Source organism: Thunnus thynnus, chromosome 8, assembly GCF_963924715.1.
Source record: "Thunnus thynnus chromosome 8, fThuThy2.1, whole genome shotgun sequence".
NCBI classification, from domain to species: Eukaryota; Metazoa; Chordata; class Actinopteri; order Scombriformes; family Scombridae; genus Thunnus; species Thunnus thynnus.
The window spans coordinates 30,555,604-30,579,534 of record NC_089524.1 but is presented as its reverse complement, the minus strand read 5'-3'; the positions used below and the strand labels follow the sequence as shown (position 1 = coordinate 30,579,534).

Genomic DNA, 23,931 nt, shown 5'->3' with positions numbered 1-23,931 from the left:
TTCTTTTGCTCTGGTACGTTAGCTAACATTTGCCAATTAGCTAACGGTTAGCTAATGTTTGCTCTCATAAACAGCTGTCCTTTTAGCTCAGCCCTGTGAGGTTTAGGGCATTTTTAAATCTGCTGATGTCAGATTGGAAATGGTTTAATTGTGCTAGCAGGTGTAACTGATACTACTGATGTAGCTACTAACATATCTCTAGGAATTTAGTGCCGTTGGTACATAAAATATATTCTGCATATCCAGCGATGTATGAGACAAACACACACACACACACACACACACACACACACACACTGGGTAATCAGGCCCTCTTTGATCATCCTGGTTTGACTCAGTGGTTGCTATGCCAACAGGCAAGAATAAAGCTTTGAGCTGCAGTACTATGGCTTTCATGGCTGATGCCCCCCGCCCCCGCCCCCTACCACCACAACCACCACCACTCTCACTCATACACACACACACACACACACACACACACACACACACACACTTAAAGAGTGAGTGTCTTTTAGTTTTTCTCCAGCAGTTTGGCGGCTTCAGTATTTAGGTCACCTCTTTGTGGAAGGAGAGAGGGAGGAGGGAAGGAGCATCCCAGTATAATGGTTTTTGTTGATTGGTCAGAACACACACACACATGCGCGCGCGCACACACAACTCACACACTTGTGATCGATTCAGCACTGCTCTGCTTTCTCTGTCCGTTAGTGACTCTTTGTGTCTTTGTGTTCCTGCTGTTCATTTGCCAAAGGACACTTCAGGGATTCTGGGAGGCCGAGTGTCTCGTCCTCCTCCCTCTCGTCTCCCTTCTTCTCCATTCTCTTCTCTTCTTCCTCCCTCCTTTCTAGCATGACCTACATTTCCTTCTCATGCCTTGGCCCTGTGGTTTCTTCCTGTCTTTTCTTCTTTCACACCTTTGCGCACATAAAAAAGGCACACACACACACTAATACACACACACACACACACACACAGAGTTCCACAGCAGGATGGGGGTGGGGTGGAGTCACTAGTCCATTTCAAGCTGTTAAGGGTGGAGTTTTAAAATAGAATGCCAAGCTATAAGCCCTAGGTGAACCCTTTTTCAAAACACTGCAAGTGTGTGTGTGTAGGAGAGAGAGAATAGGAAAGGTTATGGCTATAGTGCCTCCTATGGACAAACTGCATGTCTCTCTTGTTGGCATGTACAACTCCACACTGCCCCCTGCTGAGCTTCGCTCAAGACTACATCCACGTTTCATTCTGACATCACAGTCAGAGAACCTCTCTGCTTCAACCTAGTGGTGACAGTCAGGCAACTGCAGAGGAGTTCCTGTCTATGTAATGTAAACCCTGCCACACATGATGATCCAAATTTCTCATTAATTTCTCATGTTCTGATGAAAATCTGACTTATCTATTAGCTCAAATTATTTCTTGAAAAATGGAAGACATTGTTGAATGGTTTTACATGGAATGGGAAGAGGAAAGGGTGGAAATGAATGTTTTAAAGTTCAATTCAATAAACTTTAAGCTACAAATGATTATTATGCTGATTAAATTCAAAGTATTAGTGTTTGGATCAATATTAGTTGAACTACAAGAAAACAACTTTATAAAGATATTAAAATTTTATCCACTGATTAATTTAGAACAATAAAAAATTGATGCGTAAAGAAAACACAGTCTGGAAAAAACATGAACAAACACTGAATGTAGGTTAAGAGAAATAAATAAAGATCTAGATTTGATTCCAAATTAAGTAAAAAAAAAAAAAAAGGTCTCAAAAGAATTTAAATATACATATTTGGAAATTAAAAAGTAATAATTCCTTTTGAGGAACTGCCATCAAAGGAACAGCGTGTAAGATTTAGGAGGATCCAATGGCAGAAATATTGGCAGAAATGGAATATAATATTCATAAGTATGTTTTAATTAGAGTATAATCACCCGAAAATAGGAATTGTTGTGTTTTTGTTTCCTTAGAATGAGCTCTTTATATCTACGTAGGGATCGGGTCCCCTTCTATGGAGCCCACCATGTTGCACCGCCATGTTTCTACAGTAGCCTAGAACGGACAAACCAAACACTGGCTCTAGAGAGGGCCTTTTGCATTTTCTGTGAGTTTCACAACCACCATAGTTTCTCCTACACTCTTGGAAGGGGAGGGGGAGGTGAAGGTTATTCAGTTGGTTGCAACCTCCCCTCTAGTTGCCACTAAATCCTTAATCCTGATCCTTATAAATAGGGACTACCACAAACAATTTACACAATCTTGAATTTAGAGGGAAGTCAACAATGATCTGCACCTACTCCAAATATGTTAGGAAGAATTATGAATTCACTAATGTTAAAAATATAATTAAAAGAATGAATAAAATTGTTCAACAGGGTCATAATGAAGATGTACAAGCTAAGAAAAGATGGTAAGAAGATCTTTGAATATACTTAACCAACCAGTAATGGCTGGAGATATGTAATACAGCACATACAACTACTGCATCCAGTTTCTGGAGAGTCTATGCAGGAAAATACAGATGTGCTACTGTAGGTCATCATAGCATTCAACAAGATAAATATAATTTATCAGTCACATCAAAATGTTGAGGAGGATGTAGTGAAAAACATGCTGTATTTAGTCATATTACTTGATTTTGTGCAGTGTTGAAGAGGGAATATGAAAAACAAATATAAAGACTGTGCCTGAACTTTTTAAATGGGTGGAGTTATCATGTCTTAAGAAGTATATGTATATTTTTATGTTGTTGTCTGCTCTTCTTTTATTTTACGCTGATGTTTTTTTCAATTTTGTTGTAACATTTGAGTTTCACCTAAATTAAAGATTTTCTACCTGAATGAAAAGTTACAGTCATACAGTCATTGTTATTTAGTAAAGGGGTTTCAAATGACTTTTTCAAGTGTCTGAGCTCAAGAAACATGAGAAAATTGTCAACAACTGCCTTCACCAAGTCAAAGTTCAAACTGGAACTGGATGGAAATGTCTAATCGCGGCCGCCCTCTCCCACCATCAGGAAAGTGAGCAAAGCCTCCACTTCCTTCAATTCTCTCTGTGTTTTCTTACTGAATTGCACTCCATCCTGTGGTTTGTGTATGTATGTGTGTGTGTGTGTGTGTGTGTGTGTGTGTGTGTGTGTGTGTGTGTGTGTGTGTGTGTGTGCAGCCAGCCCCTCTCAGTCATTCAGACATCAACACAGCAACAGCATGCTACAGCTGAGGAGCTTCAGAAAGGCAGGCGCCTGTGGCACCCCAGGGTGAGCCCACTGATCTGTTTATCCATTCATTCACAATGTAGTGCCTTTGGGTGTGGTAACTTTCCCTCCAAAAATAAAAAAGGTAGAATTTCCCAATGTTTCAACTTTGTATCAGAAAGATTGCATGTTGCAGGAAACTATATTTGTGTAGTTACTTTGAGAAGAAAGAAGGAAAGAAGAAAAATTGATATCTAGAGTAACTACAAACAACAAGAATTCTTTTGTGCTTTTAGTAAGGTTCTACATAAAATCTGTTATATTTTCCAGGACAAAACTAAATATCAGTAGAATATCATTTAAGTTTCTCCACATTTTGAATAATCAAATCTTTCTACTTAACAAACAGATGAAATTGATATTAATCTTCCTATCTAACTCCTTGTAAAAAGTCAAATAAGTGTATTTCTCTACTTTTTGCAGGATTCTTTCTATGGTCAGACCTGTTTTGTCTGGAACAGATCATATCTTATGTCTATAAAACCCCATTAGCGTGTCCTTAGCCTGAACCCAGCTGCTGTGTTGTAGGTGCCGGCCACCTGCCACTAGAGGTCACTGTGTCTACGGTTTAAGACAATCCTGCTGCATGGCTCAACTGAGGTTTATTGTAAATGGAACTATATTGCTCTGATCATTTTAATATTAACTACAATATACATATTTCATTTATGTAACATTTCTTAGTGATACATTTAAAATGTGTCATATCTCCCAAAGTTAATTTTAAAGGCTGTGCTGGGAACAATATGAGTTCACCAAATTGAACATTAAAATGATGGTGTAAAGTTTTTCTGCCCTAAGCTGCAACAAGAGAGAGTGAGGAAGACGTTAGTCAAACATGGCCTGTAAACAGCTGAGGAGAGAGAAAACACTATGTCTGTGTGAGGCCTCTAAAGCCACTTAGGAGCTTCTGATTATCTTTAGGGGATTCATTCAATCACATGAGGCTAGAAACAACAGTCATAAATGTAACATGGCCCCTAAATCACCAAATCCAAGTTGCTGAACTTTCATAACTTAAGCTGGTTTTATTGTGACTTGTAAGGTTCTTACTATGGCAGGACGATATGGACAAAATCAAATATCATGATATTTTTGACCAAATACCTTGATATTGATATTGTGACAATATTGTGGGGATGACTATTGGTGCTTTCACAAAATATTTACATGATATTTTTCATAAATAATCATCAGTAATGTGGATATGATGACTAAGTGGGTGAAGGCAAATGATAGAACAGCCAAAACAGTCTGGTAAGTTCAGAAAATTATATCACTTCACTGTAATGCAGCCTTTAAAACTAGGAAAAGACTACACTTGCCATATCATAATATTATATCCAAAATCTACAACAATATCTAGTCTCATATTACAATATTGATATAATATTGATACATTGTCCAGCCCTAGTTCTTACTGTGCCATTTATGATCTAGTGAAGATACCTTTCATTTCGAGCTAGTTGTTTTTTTTTGCTGTTTTGTCTTTTTATTTGAGATGTTGATGTCTTATGATATAGTATAATATTCAGTGCAGTGAAACAATATGCAGAGGTTTAATGGAGCGGTGGGCAGGTGTATAAAAGTCTGACTTCAACACTTTGTTCCTGGGTTTGCTCTTGTTTTCTGTAAACATGGCGGCAATCTTTTACTAACCTTAACTGATTACAACATTTTCACAACCATAAAGCCGCACTAATCAATATTTTTATATAAGCAGTTGTTCGAATTCCTATGTATAATGTAACTAGGGTCGTTTGAAGTAATGAACCTGCATAGAATTAGCACCCAGCCCTGCAGTTCCCCTCAGCTCTGTGTAGCTTGTTTTGGTTTTACAGCCTTTACTGTTTTAATTGACTCCCTGTGTTGTTGTTTCCTCCGTCGGTCTCTCATCTCCTCCCTTTCTCCCTCCCACACCAAACACGGTCTCTCTCCCCCAAATCCCACAGACTATCATCATCATGATTATTAGTGTGAGCAGTGAGGGGCAGTGTGGTTATTATTGTTGTGGCTCAGTCAGCAGTCCTATGGGAGACATGCTGAGGGCTGCCGGAGCCGCTCTGTCCCTGATAGACAGAATATGACATACTGGCTCAGCCTAGAGGACACTTCTTAAAATACCATGGGATTAAAATACAAAATGAATACCTGCGGCCAGGAAACTTTTTGACTACAGCAGCAAGTTACGGTAAGTTTAGACGGTTTGACAGGATAAGAAAATGTGGGGAACTTTTTGTGGAGCTGTTGTGAGTTAGAAAGTCATGGGATGGTGTTTTGGTTGCTCAAGAAGGTGTCGAGTTTGTCTTTAGATTATCTGACACCTGATTATTTTGCCTACATCAAAGGTGGTTTAAAAGTTCATTGCTGCAATGTTTTTGTGCTGCATTTGCAGAGATTTAATACTATGCCATTATTTAACACTAAAGTCTCACTAACAAACTATAGGTTGAATTACTATTGTCTCATAACAGTCATGTTATGGTAAAAAATTGACATATTGTCAGTCTAGGATTTAGAGATACAGAAGACTTCTGAGTTTAAATTATTGCATATTAAAAGAGTAGTTTGATATTTTGGGAAATATACTTATTCACTTTCTTGATGGCAGTTAGACAAGAAGACTGATGTCTCTCTCATATCTATACAATAAATTGATAAAGCCAGCAGACAGTTAACTTAGCTTAGCATAAAGGGGAAAAAGTAGCCTGATTCTAATGAAAGGTAACAAAATTTACCAAATGAGATAACATGTTATGTGTCATTTCTCTAATCTGTAAAAATTACAAGTTGATGATGTGGCCTACAGGATGTGCCGCACTATTTCTGCCCCTGTTTCGAGTCTTTATGGAATGTGTACAAGGAAACTGAGTTGTGTTTTGTTTATGAATCACATTTTTTCCTGGAACGGTGCATTACCATGAGTGGACCAAATAAATTAAATGAAAAATTGATGCTAAGCTAAGCTAACTGTATCCTGGCTTCAGTTTCACATTCAACATACAGTAAGCAAGCAAGTAAGTAAGTAAGTAAAACTTTTATATAGCACCTTTTCAAACACAGGTTACAAAGTGCTTTACAGTGCCATTGGGACACAAAGAAAATAGGACACAAAAACCATGAAAGACACATTCAAGAACACATACAGACATCTCACACATACAAACACAGCAAGCATACAGTCATCACCCAGAGCACACACTTGAATTTATGAAATGTTATGAGGTGATACAGAGGTATCAATCCCCTCATCTAACTCTCAGCAAAATGTCAAACAATTTCTTTAAATCTTTGTTTAATATCTGATCATTTACGTCCTTTTTATAAATTCTGTCCACTCACCCCTCCTCTTCTCATCATAATTTTCACTGTCTGGTGTTTAGAAGCCACAGATAGTCGCATGTGTGTGTCTTTGGGTGCACAGCAGCTACCTATTGGATGGGTTGTTTTGAAAGGTTAATATACACCTACAATTTCTACATACACATTGCGCAAAACACAAAACCACAATAGTAAATATGCCAGTTTAAGCACTATTTTAATTGAAATATTGTATTTTCAGGGAAAACTGAATGTTTGTTTAATGACATACTGACAACTGGTTGCTAGAAACTTTATGGGAAACTCAAAAAAAGAAAAGGGTCTTTATAACATGTTACAAGTATGACACTTTAAAGGTGCACTATATAAGATTTGGCCAAAATTTTAGTTTAAAACATTCAAAAAATAACTAAAATTATCAACAGAATGTGAAGAAATAACAGTATTGATGTTATATCAAAGACATCTACATATTGTGTTGCAGAGATATCTACTGAAGTTAGCATGCTAACCAGCTAGCCCTGGCCTGTTCTGTCTCATCCCACTTTGTACCCCAAGGGCTATAGTGAGTCACTGTAGTGTCCAGTCTGCCCTCAGTCCAACATGAAAGGAAGAAGAAGTAGTGCTGCTCTGAACTACCACAGCAGTAATGGCGGAGATTTTGAGCCAGGCTGGAAGCTGCTGTAAGTTTTGCTGTAGGACGGTCAATATGTCACTTTATTAAGTTTTAATATATTTTTCAGCGAGAAAGTAATCATTTAGATTCCCAAGATGTGGTCAGTTTATCCAAATAATGCCTATTTGAAAATTAGCTCTGATGGTGTTGGAACTGTCTTAGTCGCTGGCCGGCTGGTCAGCTCAGCTGTATGATCTGATGGACTGATCTGTGCAGCTTTTTGGTAATTTACTGCTGGCTCTAATGTCTCCATAGCATTTTGATAGCTTGATGACTCTGTAGCACGGATTCACTGTAAACAGTAAGCTTTACGCTATATTCAGTGAGTGATAATTCTATGAGTGTGATGGTGGTGTGGTGATGTGTTTGGTGGGACGGGGAAGGGTGGGGGGTAAGGGTAGGATGGGGACTTTTTGGAGCAGGTGGCCAAATCTTGCATATTGCACCTTCAAGGTGTAAATTAAAACAGATGGAAAAGTAATTAAACTAATCCAATTCCCTTTCTGTATTTGAGATATAAACAAAAGTTGGTAATTTCTCAAAATCCTTTCCCCAAATCTAAATTCAGATGAACTACCACCAACCTACTGTAAAATGTAGTTCAGCAGCTGATTTAATTACATGTACTGAAATGACTTCCCAGCAGCCTGGATCATTCCATTAACGATACCTCGCAGTGGGGAGCCACCCAGTCTGGTCTGAACCATTAACACCAGCTGTCTCTACTCCTCTGCTATTAGCACTCATTCTACCACTCAAAACAAAATATGTCTCAGTCAAGCCTCTAATCCCATTTACAGTATTTTCACTTTCCATTTCTCTCTGTCCTGCCAATGCAGCTGTAGCTTTACAGAAAGATGACGTACCAGTGAGCCAGAGATATGTATTAGTCTTACCTCCCATGTTTGCTTTCCATCTAAAGATGTCTTTCAGGCAGACATATTGGAGGGTACAGGGTCTCAGGCAACAGAGTTAGACAGGCCTATCCTGACAATTAGACTGAATTTTGTTTCACTTAATTTATTCATTCATTCATTCTTTCTGCCTGATGTTGTGTTCACCTTCTTGTTGCTTTGTACAGATGCGTGAATCTTCAGTTGCTTTTTTTCATTAATATAGCCAGGAAGCTAACAGACTAAATAGGAAGATGACATTTTTAATTCTACAAAGCTCTGATTGTTGTTGCTGACTGTTTTTCCAATCAGCCAAAAGGGACATCAATTGACACAACATCAGATCTATTTGCATCACCAAACAAATAAGAAATGAAGTGGAAGGTGATTCAGAGGTCTGGGAAGAGGCTACCACAGGCCACAAAGGAGCAAATTAACACATTAAGTACTCTTCATTTTTTTATATTTATATTTATATATATAACTAGATGAATTCATGGTTTCTGGAGTTTTTGCCTTTGTTTGGATGGTATACTGTAGAGAGAGAACTAAAATATGGAAAGAGAGATGAGAAGTGACATAAGATCAATGTCCAAAGCTATAGTCATACCAGAGATGTTGTGGGTCCATGGTTTGTGTCTAATACTCGATTCAATGGATTTGGGTCAAACCCCCATTGGGGATCTATCTGTGGTCATAGTGTGCCAGCCAGTGCTCCTTTATGACCTTTGTCCTGACCAGGGTTGGACGCGTGTTGGCGACTGCCCAGCCCTGGTGAACCAATGTTGCTGCCATGGATGGAAATTGATGCATTGACATAACAAGTGGAATCCTCAAGATCAGGTGAATGCATTTCATATTGCGCTATAGTAGTGCATATTCCCAAACTTATTTGAAATAAAGCAAATTACCACAAACAGTGAACTTGGGGGCACTGGTCTGAACCCCCAGGGCAGTGACCCACTTTGCCCAGTTGGTTCAAAGTTCAAAGTCCAAAGTAGACTTCATTCTCCATACCATACAACAAAATTGTGTTTACTCCTAGCTCAATGTCCACACAGATAAGCATAGATTGAAAACATTGAAAATACAAAGACGCACCAGTCCTTCTTGACACAGTGTTATCTTTTGTTTTGTTGACATTAAGTGACAGCTTGTTTGTGTTGCATCAGCCCACCAGTTGGTTTACTTCCTCTCTGTAAGATGATTCATTGCCATTGCTGATGAGGCCCACTATCGCTGTGTCATCCGCAAACATAATGATGTCATGCTATGTGTGGCACAACAGTTGTGGGTCATCAGTGTTAACAGCAGTGGACTCAGGACGCAGCCCTGAGGAACGCCATTACCAGCCTGTACTGATTGGGGTCTGTGTGTCAGGAACTCTAGTATTCAGTAGTCCAATGGACTGAACTTGCCTACCAGGGAATGACTGTATTGAAGGCCCAGCTGAAGTCTATGAAAAGCATCCACACATAAATGTTCCTGTTCTCCAGGCTCAGGTGCAGTGCTGAGGATATGGTATCATTAGTGGAGTGTTCTGGACGGTATGCAAACTGGAATGGGTGTAGTGTGGAGGAACGTCTGGATGTTATGTGGTCCTTGACCAGCCTCTTAAAGCACTTCGTCATGATGGGTGTGAGTGCTATGGGGTGGAAGTGGTTAAGACCCAACACTGTAGACTTCTTTTGCACTGGTATAATAGTGGTGGCCTTGAAGCATGAAGGGACAACAGTCTGCCTCAAGGAGATGTTAAAATTGTCTGTGAGGACATGTGTTAGTTTGTTAATATTTTCTCTGAGTTCAAGACTTGGTGTATTATCAGGATCTGCAGCTTTTTGGCTGGCTCTGCACAGGGTCTTCTGGACATCAGCAGGGCCAAAACAGTGAACTGGTCATGGTGGTGAGGGGTGACTTTTCCTCACAGGCATGTTGTTCAGTAACTCAAACCACCCAAAATAACCATTGAGCTTGTTGTGGAAGTCAATGTTGTAGTTTGCAGGGTAGTGGAGCAGTTATGTGCCTGGAGTCTCTAGAGTCATGACATGGAAGTGCCCTGATGCCCCGGTTAATTTTGGCCCTACCTAATCTAAGGGCCAATTAGTCGTTGGACTTAAAGGCAGCATTTCATGCTCTCAGCAGCACATGCACCTTGTTGGTACACCAGGGTTTTTGGGTGGCATGTATGGTGATGTTCTTGGTGACAGTGACATCATCAATACACTTTTTATGTATTCAGCCACAGATTCAGCTTCTGTGATGGTCAATTGTGGCAGCCTCCTTGAACATGTCCCAGTCAGTGCAGTCCAAACAGTCCTGGAGTGCTGAAATGGCCCCATCTGGCCAGACCCTGATCTGCTTAGCATATGGTTTTGTTCAGGTGAGCAGGGGCCCCTATGCAGGTATCAGCATCACAGAAAGGTGATCTGAGTTGCCCAGGTGGGGGCAAGGGACTACTTTGAATGCCTATTTAATGTTTGTCCAATCCAGGTCTAATGTGTTAACCCCTCTGGATGCAAAATGTTGCCAGCTTTGCCTCTGCTGAGGGCCCGAAAGGAGCTGGGACACTAAACTATTATTTTATGATGTTTACATGATGTCTGCTTGTTAAGATGTCAATCAGAGTATCCAGAGCTACCGCTGTCTTGTTGTAAACATGCCTGGATTATAAAATAACTAATTTATGTGGAATTATTAGTAACACCACCTATTTTTCACCTTAACTTGTATTTTTTATCAGGGAAGCTTGCTGGTTTTTTTCAGTTACACTCATTCTCACCTAGAAGCCAGTCTGTACCACCACAGTCTCACCTGCTGTCTGACTAAGTAGCACAAAATGTAAAATACTATAAAGCTGATGCCTTAAAAATGACAAGATTCAGATAAAGGCTAAAATAATAGCTTTATTCTATATGCTAGAGCTCTTCGATTCTAAAGAAAGCTGTGTGTCTGTTCTGTTGTCAGTCAGGTGGCAAAAGACAACTGCAGGCTACGCACACTGAAACACATGCCATCCAAATAACCTTCCAGAAACAGAACCATGACATCACTGCTAACACACCGTGTGTGTGTGTGTGTGTGTGTGTGTGTGAAGGCATGCCTGTGTGTCTGTGAGTCTTCGACCCTGTCACAGGGAACGGCAGCAACTGTGCAGTTACCATGCCACCTGACGGTCCCGCCTTCCAGGAAAGCTGTGAGGTTTATGTGTCAAAGAGAGACAAGTGGCTTGGCTTAAGAACTGCTTGAGATGAAGCCAGCATGTGTGTGTATGTATGTGTGTGTGTGTATGTGCGTGCGTGTGTGTGTGTGTCCAGCTTAAAGTATGTCGACAGTGTTTGCGAGCGTGTGTACACAATACGTATAGCAAAGAAGTGTGTGACCACATCACAGAACATTCCTCTCCTCATGACCTTTTTAACAGTTGTAAGAAAGGTGAATAAATAGCTCTGTATGTGTATATGCATATAATGTAGCAAGACATGTATAAGCCTCTGTGTTCCCCTGCCATTTGATAAGGTTTGTATAATACACAAAGGCTTTGAAGTGAAACAGTTTCAGATGGTATCACTTCAGTCATATATAATATATCAAAACCTATATGTTTTATATTTATACGGTACATCACATTTTTATTTCTCTATTCTTTACATTCTTGCATAGCTTACACCACCTCCTGTTAAACAAATCTTCTTTTGTTTCAGTATAATGTCAGTTTTGGTACAATAATATTGAAAACACAAACACACATACAGACAAAGCTATTATTTCAGATATCTGTCATGCAGTTAAAGGTCAAAGGCAGTGTGCCTCAAACTGATGCAACTACAAACTGTGGTGCCAGACGTTAGGTAACAGCTGGCAAAGTAATTTGGATTTTGGCCCAACCACCAAAAAAGGTAGCAGATGACTAAGATGACACTAAACTCCTTTCGCAACTGCCATTATTATTTTATTTGTTACCCTGTAGTTGTGCAGATGACAGGCACTGACCGGATCTACTAAACATCACACACTGTACACTGCCATCTACCTACCAGTCATCTCTAAAAGGGAGAAAGAGTTCCTGTACTCAGAGCTGTTTGTTAGCCTAAATTGAATTTGATGGTCATTTCTGGCCACCTGATGAATATGAATATGCTCTTTTAGGTTTAGTTTGGTCTCCAGTGGTCTCAGGAGTGATTTCCATAGCCCAGTTCCTGAAGAATTATGGTAGCCTGGACTACTCTGTATCTCACATTTTCCATCCTGACGCAATATTCAGTGTTAGTGGAGGAAGTAGTGTGCCCTTTATGGAGCCAAGCAGAAAGTAAAGGTATGGAGTTCAGAGTGGTAGATGGGTGACAGCTTTCCTGCAGAAGATCAGAGTTTGCATCTTGTTGCAGGCTTTACCTAACCTTAGTTGCCATGTGCAAATTCTGTCGTAATTAAAAAAATGTTGACATTGGACATAAAAACTGTTGTTATTGAGCCTAAATTGTATTTTTGCAGAATAGTCCAATATGAACCTTTTTCCCTGGCGACGAGGTTGGGCATCCTCTCCTCAGACACACATCAGCCTTTTTTTAGCTGTTTAATGTTTTGTTCTTCCTCAGCTATTTGCTAACTTGTCTTGTTGCTGAGCAGTTAGCATACTGTATAGTCAGTTTATTGTCTGCTATGTAAAGTTTCAATTTCTCCAAACTTTCCTGTCTTAGGACTGTCAAGGGACAGCATGCAAACTACACAGCAAGCAAAATACTAGAAGCGATAGTTGTTGTAGTGTTTTGGGAACATCAGTATTTTCATGTTCACGTTTCTCCCGGCTCTCCGTCAGTCCCTCATCCACACAGCCCAGCCACCTCCCACATCCACACTGACAGATGCTGATGAGGCTGACGTAAACTCAGTGTTACACTGCTGTTATAGAGACCTGACACCTCAGACAGCACAGCAGTCAAAAGCAGAGCCACAAGGCTTCTTTCAGCAGAGCCACAAAGATGTGTGGGTTATAATTGGAGAACGGCTCCAGATAATGGATCTTTATTGACCGGTTTCTGTTTTTTTTCTCATTTTGCATTGGTTTGCTTTATGCTAAGTAGTATGCATTAGCAAATTTTGTACCTAGTTACTTAGCTTACCTTACATAACTTTTTTGAAACAAGCAAAAATTAATTATTAAAATACTACAAAAATCAATTTATTTTTTCTTCTGAAATATTATGTATAGCTCAGAGTTGAACAGTACGTGACATTGGAAGTGAAAAAAAAATCACTGACAATTGATTTCTTTTTGTAGCTAAGCTTTAGCAACCAGAAGTGAAGACTGCTGAATATTCTCTCAAGCAGCAGTAGGAACTTTTAGTTGAATTAAATGGCAGAAATTTGGATGAAGGTGAATATGAGCCCATGGATGGAGGTGTTTTAAAAAGCAAGGTACCATGTTAGGGGACAACTGCTCCGACAGTCTGACCGTTGACTTTTGCCCGACACCACCATCAGATATCAGGTGAGCTCAGTTTTATCATATAGGACTTGTAAGCTGTGCTAAAAATGTAAGCTATAGATTTGTTAAAAAGAATGTAATTACTGGAGTACAGTTGGTTTTGTATCATTTCCAGTCCGCATATGATCAGGTTGAGCCAAGTTCAGATGATTCTGATCATTTTTGTGATTTGCTTTGACTGTACTTACTGTCTTCCTCTGCTTCACTGGCAAACTGACTTGTCAATTGAATATCAGTTATGGCGTTCATTGTTCACACACAAAAAAAGTGAGTTTTTACTTGTATACAGTGCACAACATACAACATATACATCTTAGTTAATGTTCAGTTTCAGGAGAACAAGTATAAGAGATTGTGTGTTACTCTTATTTAATATTGCTATGAGTTAGTTGGCTAAGATACCGAAAATCTTTAATCTGAGTTAAGGTTGAATGATTTATGGAAAACATCTAATTGCAATTTTATTTTTCTGACCAAGATAATATTGCACCAACCATAATCACAAGCTTGTGTTTCTACATTAATAGAACCTGATAAAAATAATAATGTTTTGATATCAGACTGATCACACCAAAAGTGAACTGCTCTACACAGTTAGCTGCTGGAGCTAACGCTAATATTAGCGTCACAGACTGACAGGGTGAGCTGCTTCACAGCAATGAATCCTGGCGGTCTAAATTAAGAGCTGTTAAGGTGTTAAGTAATCTTAAAAATGATGATATGATGTTTTTAAAAGTTTAGGTTAAAACTGGGAGTTTCTGACAACTCTGTTCACCAGCTGCCAGTCATTCACTCTCGACAGTTATGGAACAATCATAAACTGTGAGCTACCCGTCTGAAATTGATGTGAGACAATCACCAAAATCATTCATGTAAAAAAAAAGACAGTTACCACTCTGTTGGCCCCCTCCTAATTTTTTCAAACATCAATTTTGAAATTTTTTCAACAAAACCACCATTAGCCAAAACAGTAGACAAAATTATGATTTTGATATACAAACAATTAATCCTCAGCCCTAGTCTGAGTGAAGCTTTGCTCAAAATGTTGAAAATTATCTCTGAAAACGGATCTAAAAAATCTACAGAACAATGTCTCTAGCATTACTATGGGGATCATAAATCAACTGGGCTAAGCAATAGATAAAGCTAAGAAAGCTGAAGCTTTAGGTTGGCCCAACTGTCAGTGATAGATATTGTTGAATTTCTTTCTTTCTTTCTTTCTTTCTTTTTTTTTTTTTTTCAACATTTCCTGACACTTCTTTACACAAACACCCAGTAAGGTGAGATCTTATTAGTGTCTGGAGGTCCATGACACTGGTTTCCAGCCTTTATGGCATGTGACCCTTTCGAGCAAAGCAATGTCGACTCGTGACCCCTTGTCACAGGTGGCATATGTGTATGAGTTATCACCACTATAACTAAAGAGTTTATTTGGATTGTTTTGGAGGCATAGAAGATAATATCCAGTATTTTGCAATTTAAAAAATCATAGTGAAGCAAGAATATGTTTGTTTTTTTCCCCATCTTATTACTTATCTCATGACCCCTCAGGTTTAACTTGAGACTTTGGGAGTTCCTGACCCTCATATTAGGAACCACTGGTGTGAGAGAGATTTTAGATTTCACACTTAGATTTTGAGGCTTCACATCCTGTGTTGACATTTCCACCATCTTGTCACCAGTGTTGATTTCAGTGAACTCAAGCTGTCACTACGCTGCAGCTAAGAGCTCTTAGCGCAGAAAGGCTTGACTGAAACAGTGTTCACAACAACCAAGCAGACATACATATATGTGATAAACAAATATTGACTCAGGCACCCTTCTGGTGGTCCATCATGCATGGCCCTATTGCTTTTATAGGCCAAGCATGTCTGTGTGTGTATGTGTGTGTAGTGAACCGTGCTTCAGTCAATATTTAGTCCTGTCATGTTGACTGCTCTTGCTTTAGTAGCCAGGTGCCAACAGCTTCCTGATGGTTTGTTCTTCTGTTTGCTCTGGTTCATGTTGAACTGACTTATTTCTGTCAAAAATAACACGAATTTAATCTTTTAATCATTCTGTTTGCTGCTCAGTAAGCTGCTAATTTCCTGTCAGAGCAGGGTTAAAGTGTCAAGCAGGCAGTCAATTTAAAACATAGATAGTTAAAACAACTAGTTTTGATATGGGTGTTCTTCAGACCGTAATGGTAAACTGTGTGTGAATTAAGCATGTATGTATCAATATATACAGTGGCAGATTTGGAAGTTTTGTAGTTGTATTTTTGATAATGGCACGCACACAATGGCAAGCATAATGAGAACATTTGAAAAACACAATTTAAATATTCTCTAAAGCCATTGAATCTCAAAAAGTTGAGTGGGCACATGAACCCCAGAATTATTCTTTAACTTTCAACCTAACCTGAGTGATATTTTGGCAGCAGATTTGAAGGAACCCCCCCCCCCCCCACAATGATTAACACATCATTTTAAAAAAACAAACAAAAAAAACCCAACTCTTACTTCACAGCAGAGGACATCCCACTCAGGTTTTCTGAAAAGATTTAAGATGACCTTCAGAACAGGTAGATCGATGTGATTCTCTGTCTCTTCAAACTGTCAAACCAGGTGGGAGGACTACCACCAAACTACCACAAAAAAATGACAGAAAACAGATGTAAATAAATAATGCAATATATACTGCACACACACACACACACACACACACACACACACACACACACACACACACACACACACAGCAGTTGCACCTGAAGGGATCTAGCTCAAGGTGTGTGTCTGTCTTATTTCTGCTTTCTTTACAGGGTTAAAAGCCACAGTTGTAACACCTACTTCACAAAACACAACACTGCTTAGCGTTAGCAAATAAAATGTGAGTTTCTGTCTGTTCTCAGTCACAGTGTTGTCTGACCTTCACTACGTCAGCTTCTATGAGGGGGCATGTTTTCCATTTGGGCGGGAGGTCCTAAACTGTTAAGGAATGGCAGTTATGTTCTGTAGAGAGAGTGTCCACAAACCACTTCACGTGTGTGTGTCACTGGAGTTTTTCCATCAGTTTACAAAGATAACTCTCTTTAGACAAATATAACACTCAAAGACACACATGTAGACTCGTGTAGGCATGCAGTCAGTCAACACACTCATCACACATAAATCAAATCAACACATGTTCTCAGTAAAGACATATGCACACACACACAATGTCAGTCCCAGACTTATTTTAGGTTGTGGTTTTCCACACTAACAAGAAGGCAGATAGGTTGTCACACTGAATTTGTTTTTCTACAGATATTTAATTTTGGATTTTATGATCAGAGAATAAATATACAAGACCGAGGCGTGTTCAAACCATCATTAACACCGTGTAAAAAAAAACGCAACCTCCTCGGAGGGCCCTGGCAAGACAGCTGAACCTTTTGTAGCAAAACAATCATGCGTTATGCAGCAAGGTGCTATATTGGCCAATCACATATGTGCAAGCAAACGTTCCTGTTAGATTACTTTGCAATGTAAAAGCTGTTCTACTGCTTACCTCACAATCATCATTACCATCATGACAGCTTTTCAGAGTTGTAAAATTCCAACGCTGTCTCCCAGAAAATATGTTCATATACGACTAAATTGCAACAGCAAATACGTTTTATTAGAGACATAATAATGGCTGAAATACATTTTCTCTCAATATAATGAGAAAATGTTGTTAATTAACATATTTGGCAAGTTGCAAAAATGTTGATACTGAACGTATGAGTGAAATGTTCAGAGACAACATAGATCTTTTTTTTCCCATCAAATATCTGATCTTGCAGAACAATATCCACTACAGCAACACTAAACTCTTCATGGTTGTGTTCAGGCACTGGAAGCACATGGTTAAAGTTAGGGAAAAATCATGGTCTTGGTTTAATACAGAAAAAAGTCTGCAGTGACTTGAAGCACAATGTGTCTATTAACATTTAAGTGACACCATGATCTTTCACCAACCTTAACCAAAGTGCTTTTGTTGCCTAAACCAAACTACATGTAGACATCAGGATGTGAACCTGGGTCTCTGTTGTCAGAGTCCAGCTTCTTGTACGTCTGCCAACCATCCACCCCAACCTCCTCACTGGTGGTCAAAATGGTCAAAATTGAAGCAGCAGAGGCTGATATATCCTGTTTTTTAGTCTCTAGTATGGGTCAAGCTCCAAGTTAAGAGCTTATTGGTTGGAGACTCACAGAAGTTCAAGTAGACTCTTAAATACACGTTTGTAATATGGTGAACCTGCGGCCCCAAGAACGCCTTCATCCACTGAGGTTTAAATTGAGTTCTTAGTTCTTCTGCCCCTGATCAACTACAGTCCACAACACATACAGTATATACACATACACACACACATACACACACAACAGAGCTGATATTACTGTAGCCTCTCAGAGTGAGTGAAGGACTCTTATTGATGGCTGATGAAAGAGACCTGTGCAGCCTGGGTTGTAAATAATTGCGAGGCACGCTGGGTCTGCTCAGTGCTGACATGGATGGTATGGTTGACGACTTGCTAGGGTTGTTTTGGCCTCTTTGATGTTACCGGCAGTCTGTACAAATGACATATTGGCACTAGTGTACATATGACACAGTATATGGTTAATTGCCGCTGGAGTTAGGGATGCACTTTTGACAGGTACAGCCACTAATTTCTTAAGTCAATGTTAACCGAACATGTGCTTTTCAGCTCATTTTGTCATGATCTTTGTGGTTACTGTCAGTTTGTTTTGAAATCACTATAACTTGCAGAAATTCATGATGAATTCATGAATTCATCAATCTTGTTGCTCATACTGTAGATGTGCTTTTCCAATCCTGTCAAGCTCTGTTTAGCAGACCTGATACTGGCATATTTATTTTTTACTAATGTCCCCTGATTGAGTCCAGAACATAGATTTCAGACAGAACACAGATATGGCAGCTTAGTTCTTCTATAAGCCTGAGCAATAGCCTACAGTTTCTCTGGCCTTTTTCTACAGAACCGTCAGGACAACAGTAGAGAGATCTTGTTTGGTTTTTGAATAACAGTCTCTGCATGTTTTGCAGGTGGGTCAGCAACGGCGGTCTACGGTTCCCACATTCCTCAGACAGGATGTTTCTGTGGGCAGGAAGTAAAGCAACAGATGGAGGAGGTGACCGCAGGTATTGAGTACTGTCTCGCCTGTGTTTGCATTAATGCCAATATGATGGTTATTCTGAAGCTCACAATCACCTTTAGTCTTTAGCTTCAACTTAGGAACAACTAACAAGGTGTCATCTGAGGATCTCATCTTAATGACTCTCAAGGAGTTAAAGCTGCAGTAACCAATAGTTTCATATTAACAACTAATTATTATTTGTAATGTGAAAGCTGTTGCTCACCGTGACAAGCCCACAGAGATTATCACCCGACCCTGCACTTTACCATCAGCTCAACAGAGCTTTTAAGTCTATTTTGGATGATTGTTTGGGTTTACCAGCCCGCAACTTGCTGTCATCAACCCTGTTTTAGCAGCAGCAGGCTGCTGTTTTCAGCAAAAGATTGATAAATGCACCATACACTACCTGCCCAACACTAAATGCCAGACAAAGTTAGTAACTAGCTGGTGAACATAGTGGAGCATTAAGCAGCTGGAGCCACCTAAAAAAACCCCAAAACAATAATGCGGCTTTAAAGCTGCTATAATCAATATTTTTTATAATAACAATGTGTCAAATTACAGTGTGTAATGTGAGAGGCATCGTTGTAGTGATGAACCTACAGAGAATTATGAGCGACTCTGCAGCTCCCCTTAGCTTCACAGAGCTTTATAGCGAGGTTCCTGTAAAGGTGTCTAGTTTATTGTCAGAGGTAAATGGTGCAGGGATCACAATCACTCTTAAAATGTGCTGCTAAATGCTTCTGATGCTTATGTTATTTATAAAGCAGAGTGGGGTCCTGTCAGTCCCCCATGACTAATCTGCTGCAAAACAAACTAATTCCCTGTTTAACACAAAAGGCAACTACTATTACAATAGTAAACCAAAAGACTCAACAGAACACAGAACACCTTACATAAAATCTGAAGAGGACCAAAATGATTTAACCTTTTTTTCTGTATGAATGATCATATGGCATCATTTAATTATTTACATTTTTAAAAAGAGACCTCACAGGGTTCTTTTCACCCTCTGATATGTTGACTGACGAAGAAGCGAATATGCAGTCTTTCAAGCTACATCTTTCATGTCAACCTTTTTCAGATCCATCTACCAGAAGATTCGTGAGTATGAGGTCCTGGACAAGAGGAAGACGGTAACAGCTCTGAGGGCAGGAGAGGACAGAGCCATACTGCTGGGCCTCAGCATGGTCTTCATGTCTGTCATGATGTACTTTGTCCTGGGAATCACCATACTGCGCTCTTACTCAGACAGGTGATAACAGCTCACAAGGTCGCTTTCAGTTTGCAGAACAGCAAATGCATACTTTGGTTTTTATTGTGACTTCATAGTGATTATTGAGTCAAGAGTGGTGTACAGCAGAAACCACTGAAACCCTTAAAAACATTCCTTAAAAGCAGTACCGGATGAAGTTTGGATCTTAGCATGCAGTGGAAATACAGTAACTTCTCTATCTTTGTCTACAGTGTGTGGACGGACGAGGCTAACTGCACTATTGTGAACTCCACCATCGTGTGGGATGTAAACTGTTCATACAGCTGTGGAACAGAGTGCTGGAAGCGTTCTCGTTTCCCTTGTCTCCAGGTCTTTGTCAGCCTCAACTCCTCAGGAAAGGTGGTACGACTGCTGCACAACGAAGACACGCAGGACAGCAACCACGAGGTACCTGACCACTGCTGGTGTTGCTGACACTTCCTGTTCTTTCTTCCCTTTATTGGCAGCTTTAGCTTTGTTGGTGATGATTTTAAGTTGTCTGCCTTACTCTACTTCATTTTTTTTACCAGTGTTAGATTAAACTGATCAGATCAGTGATCAAAAGCATCGCTGTGGTCTTAAGCACATGGGAATTGTAGTCATCCATCACTCATATATGAGAAATTCAATAGAATAATTGGAACCATATGGAAGTATTTACTCTATACAAACAGAACAATCTCTTACAGGAGACACTGAATACAATATTCACTCTTTTCTTTTACTTTTCTTTCCTCCAGTGCTTCTACATCCCAAAGTGCCGTAAGGACTATGCAGCCACACATGCTATAGTCCAGAACATATCTGAGCGTCTCAGATCTCAACACACGGTTCAGTGTTTTGTGGATCCAACAGACCGCGTGGACAGCGCCATCTTGACACAGATCTATGGCCGAGTTGCTGTCTTCCACTCGCTTTTCTGGCCAACCTGCACCTTGATTGGAGGAACCATTATCATTGCCATGGTGAAGCTGACCCAGTACCTATCCATCATGTGTGAGCGAATGAGCCGCATCAAGAGGTGAAGTGTCGGTGACCCAAAAGGATGTTCCCATTATATGGACAAGGGGACAACTGAAACAGTTTCATGGGGCCAAGACTGAAAGACAAAGTGGATGGAAGGCTGAGATGTGGTTAGACTCAAAGCCATGTCTCAGTGACAGTCTGAAAGCAGCTACTGTAGAAAGAGAAACATACATGTCAGAAGGATATCACACTGAGAGACACAGAGGAAATCCAGATAGGAAGATGACCTGATGCAGGTTTGCAGCTTGAAGCCAGTGAGGCATGCTGGTAGCTGAAGCTCAGTAACAACCTTTGAAACCTTAATTTCCATAATATTTGTAGGCCAGTCAGTAATTTTGTAAGCATTTATACAAGTGTGATATACAGTAATTGTGTACTATTCTGACACAGGGAGGTATTCTATAGCTTTACAAACTGGTTGTAAAGACATAATATCTTTAACTCTAGCTTGGTCCCCAAAAGTGCATTTTGGGCAATCTGGGTACCCATGTAGCAGAGGTTGCTAATGTTTACTGCAGCTGTCTTACAAACAGAGAATTTACTGATTTGACGTCCTATATGTGAATACATTTTAATAGGCACTGCTCTATTATTAGGAAGTCTTTATACTGACACTGTGAACTGAATGTGAAGATTATGTAAAACTGAGTTTTTGAGATTATAGAAGGAATTCAAATCTCCAGCTGTGAAATTTCACACAAGTGCAACAAAGTTATTGTGATTTCTTTTTACAAATAACTTTATCATCTTATTAGCTAGCTGGTTATTATTACTCCACTTATGCCTTACTCCACTCTCAGCTCACTTGCCACATACAGTTATTCTCTTAATGTCAAGCTGAAGCTAAACAGTTTATTTACAGCTTCACACATTAACACCACTGCTGCCTGAGATTGATTTTACATTTTCTTACCAAACATGTTTTGCTACATGAATGATTTTACTTTCAAATAAACACAAAGTGCTGCTTACCTCTTGATAATGATGTTTGAACCTTTAATATTGATTATGTCACAATTCAGAATTTGGATTATGTGAAGTGGTTTGTGATGATTGACGTGTTGACGAGCCCTGATTAGCTGGATGATGACCTGCACCATCACAGATAAACCAACAGGGAAGTAACAGAGAGGTATATACTATGAGATAATTTTTGCAGGCTGAGATACTTTGGATTTCATTGAAAGCCAGTACGTTCACAGTTAAAGAAAAGTGGTATGCTGGGAAACAGGCTTACTATTTACTGTGGCAGGAATTATACTGCTTATATACTACTGTGTATGTTATACTACTATGTATACTATCTTTTGAGGTTTTATAAGGTTACAGTGTTATTTGGATAGTGATACAATGTGTTTTTCATTGTTCTGGCTCTACTCATAAATGCTAAAAGTAATCAAAAATAAAAAATATTGAGCCTATAACTAAGTCATCCGATTCACCATATGTACGTTTTTAACTGTACTTCCCCAGAAAAAATACATAAACCACAGGTTCATTAATGGTAGTTATGGCCCTAGATATGGGGTCATCAAAATTAAGGGTTTGTTTCCTTGGTAGCATGATTGTGTCTTCTACCAAACAATTTGAGTTATCTACTTGTTTTTGTTTTTTTCCATCACTGTGAATCATTGACCTCCACAGTGATACTGCACAGCTGGAAGCAGGAAGAGCTGGTCCTCGTTTCAGGTGAAAGATCGGTGAAAGAACACGCTTCTCATCCCAGCTAGCAACAGTCCACATGTGGTTATGGCGTTTGCGCCAGTGTAGTGGGATCACTGTCAGAAAACAGCTCTGAACACGGCTCACTCACCTGTTTTACACACTAATGTAAAACCTCCAGCTCTTGACTTGATGAACAAACAGTAAATTAACAGGTTTTACCAAACTTAAAATCTTCTCTCCGATTTCACTCGTTTCCCTCGCTCTCTTTAGTCCCGCCACTGCTATGAACTCAGTTACAATACTCATCTTTGATTGGCTAATAACACTCTTAGGAAATATATGATTAAATTTGGTCTAATATTTGTGTTACCAAAATAAGGGGGACACACTGTGGTAGTTTGAGCTCTGACTTTATTCAACTTCTTCCTGTTTACATCCAGCCGTAGTACAGCAGCTGTATAGGACACATACCTACATATAGCCATGATCACTGTATAAGCCATTGGCAGCTCCACTGGTACAGTCCAGTAGATGGTGATGTAGCATGATGGCTTGGTAGGCTAAAGTGGGAGCATATTTGCATTGCTGCAACTATACAGATAGAGATGTTTAAAACAAATGTTTAATGTCCTCCTCCACTCAAAAATGTGCTTTTTGTTCTTTCAGTTGGATGTTTGAGCTTCAATGTGCAGATTGATGTATGTGCAGAGTTTGACACCAGAAGGCTGTTTTCACATTTATCTGCTGAAAGTAGAAAGTTTCACCGAAAATCTCAATTTAACACGTGTATGTACCAGCATGATTTGTGACATCACAACTAGTTTGGAGCCAGTTGAAGTCCAATATTTCACTTAAAGAAGTGTGATGTGAAAACCTGAAGCCTCCAGTGCACAAACACTGAGCATGGACTTTTCAATGAAGTTGGAGACATCTTGTGTCCAACAGTCGGACGTTTGAAATGAACAGTATTTACATATTCATGGATTCTGGATCTTTCAATGAGAGAGAAAGAGTAGATGGAATTTTAAGGTTTTTAATGGAGAAATTAAAGGTTTGTTTTATTTTACAGCCAAGCTGAGCTGTTGGATAGAGTGTGTTTGCTTTTCTGATTCATTTGTTGAGTAAATGTAACAATCCTCTGCAGTTAAAGTCAAAACTTAGTGCTCTAAGCCAGACAGCAACATTACTAGTGTGTAAGCAGAA

At 39.5% G+C, this 23,931-nt stretch overlaps 1 protein-coding gene across 4 annotated transcripts; it reads left to right on the top strand.

The window, feature by feature from the left end:
* The first annotated feature begins 3,171 nt into the window (after positions 1-3,171).
* Positions 3,172-23,571, top strand: s100p (S100 calcium binding protein P). Of its 4 annotated transcripts, XM_067597939.1 has the most exons (6): positions 5,222-5,439; positions 8,880-8,981; positions 18,691-18,786; positions 19,867-20,037; positions 20,250-20,445; positions 20,778-23,571. In XM_067597939.1, the coding sequence occupies exons 3-6, from the start codon at positions 18,737-18,739 to the stop codon at positions 21,060-21,062; spliced, it is 702 nt and encodes a 233-aa protein (XP_067454040.1). In that variant the 5' UTR covers positions 5,222-5,439; positions 8,880-8,981; positions 18,691-18,736; the 3' UTR covers positions 21,063-23,571. The 4 variants fall into 4 exon arrangements, with proteins under 4 accessions (XP_067454038.1, XP_067454040.1, XP_067454039.1 ...); XM_067597937.1 differs by lacking the exons at positions 5,222-5,439; positions 8,880-8,981 and adding an exon at positions 3,172-3,251; XM_067597938.1 differs by lacking the exon at positions 8,880-8,981.
* The last annotated feature ends 360 nt before the right edge of the window (positions 23,572-23,931 follow it).

What these genes read in the sequence shown, in the direction of transcription:
- s100p (XM_067597936.1), top strand. Translation starts at nt 13,556, where the DNA reads ATGTTAGGGGACAACTGCTCCGACAGTCTGACCGTTGACTTTTGCCCG. An exon ending in CTGCGCTCTTACTCAGACAG is followed by an intron (nt 20,038 to 20,249) that starts GTGATAACAGCT and finishes CTTTGTCTACAG; the next exon opens with TGTGTGGACGGACGAGGCTA. An exon ending in CGCAGGACAGCAACCACGAG is followed by an intron (nt 20,446 to 20,777) that starts GTACCTGACCAC and finishes TCTTTCCTCCAG; the next exon opens with TGCTTCTACATCCCAAAGTG.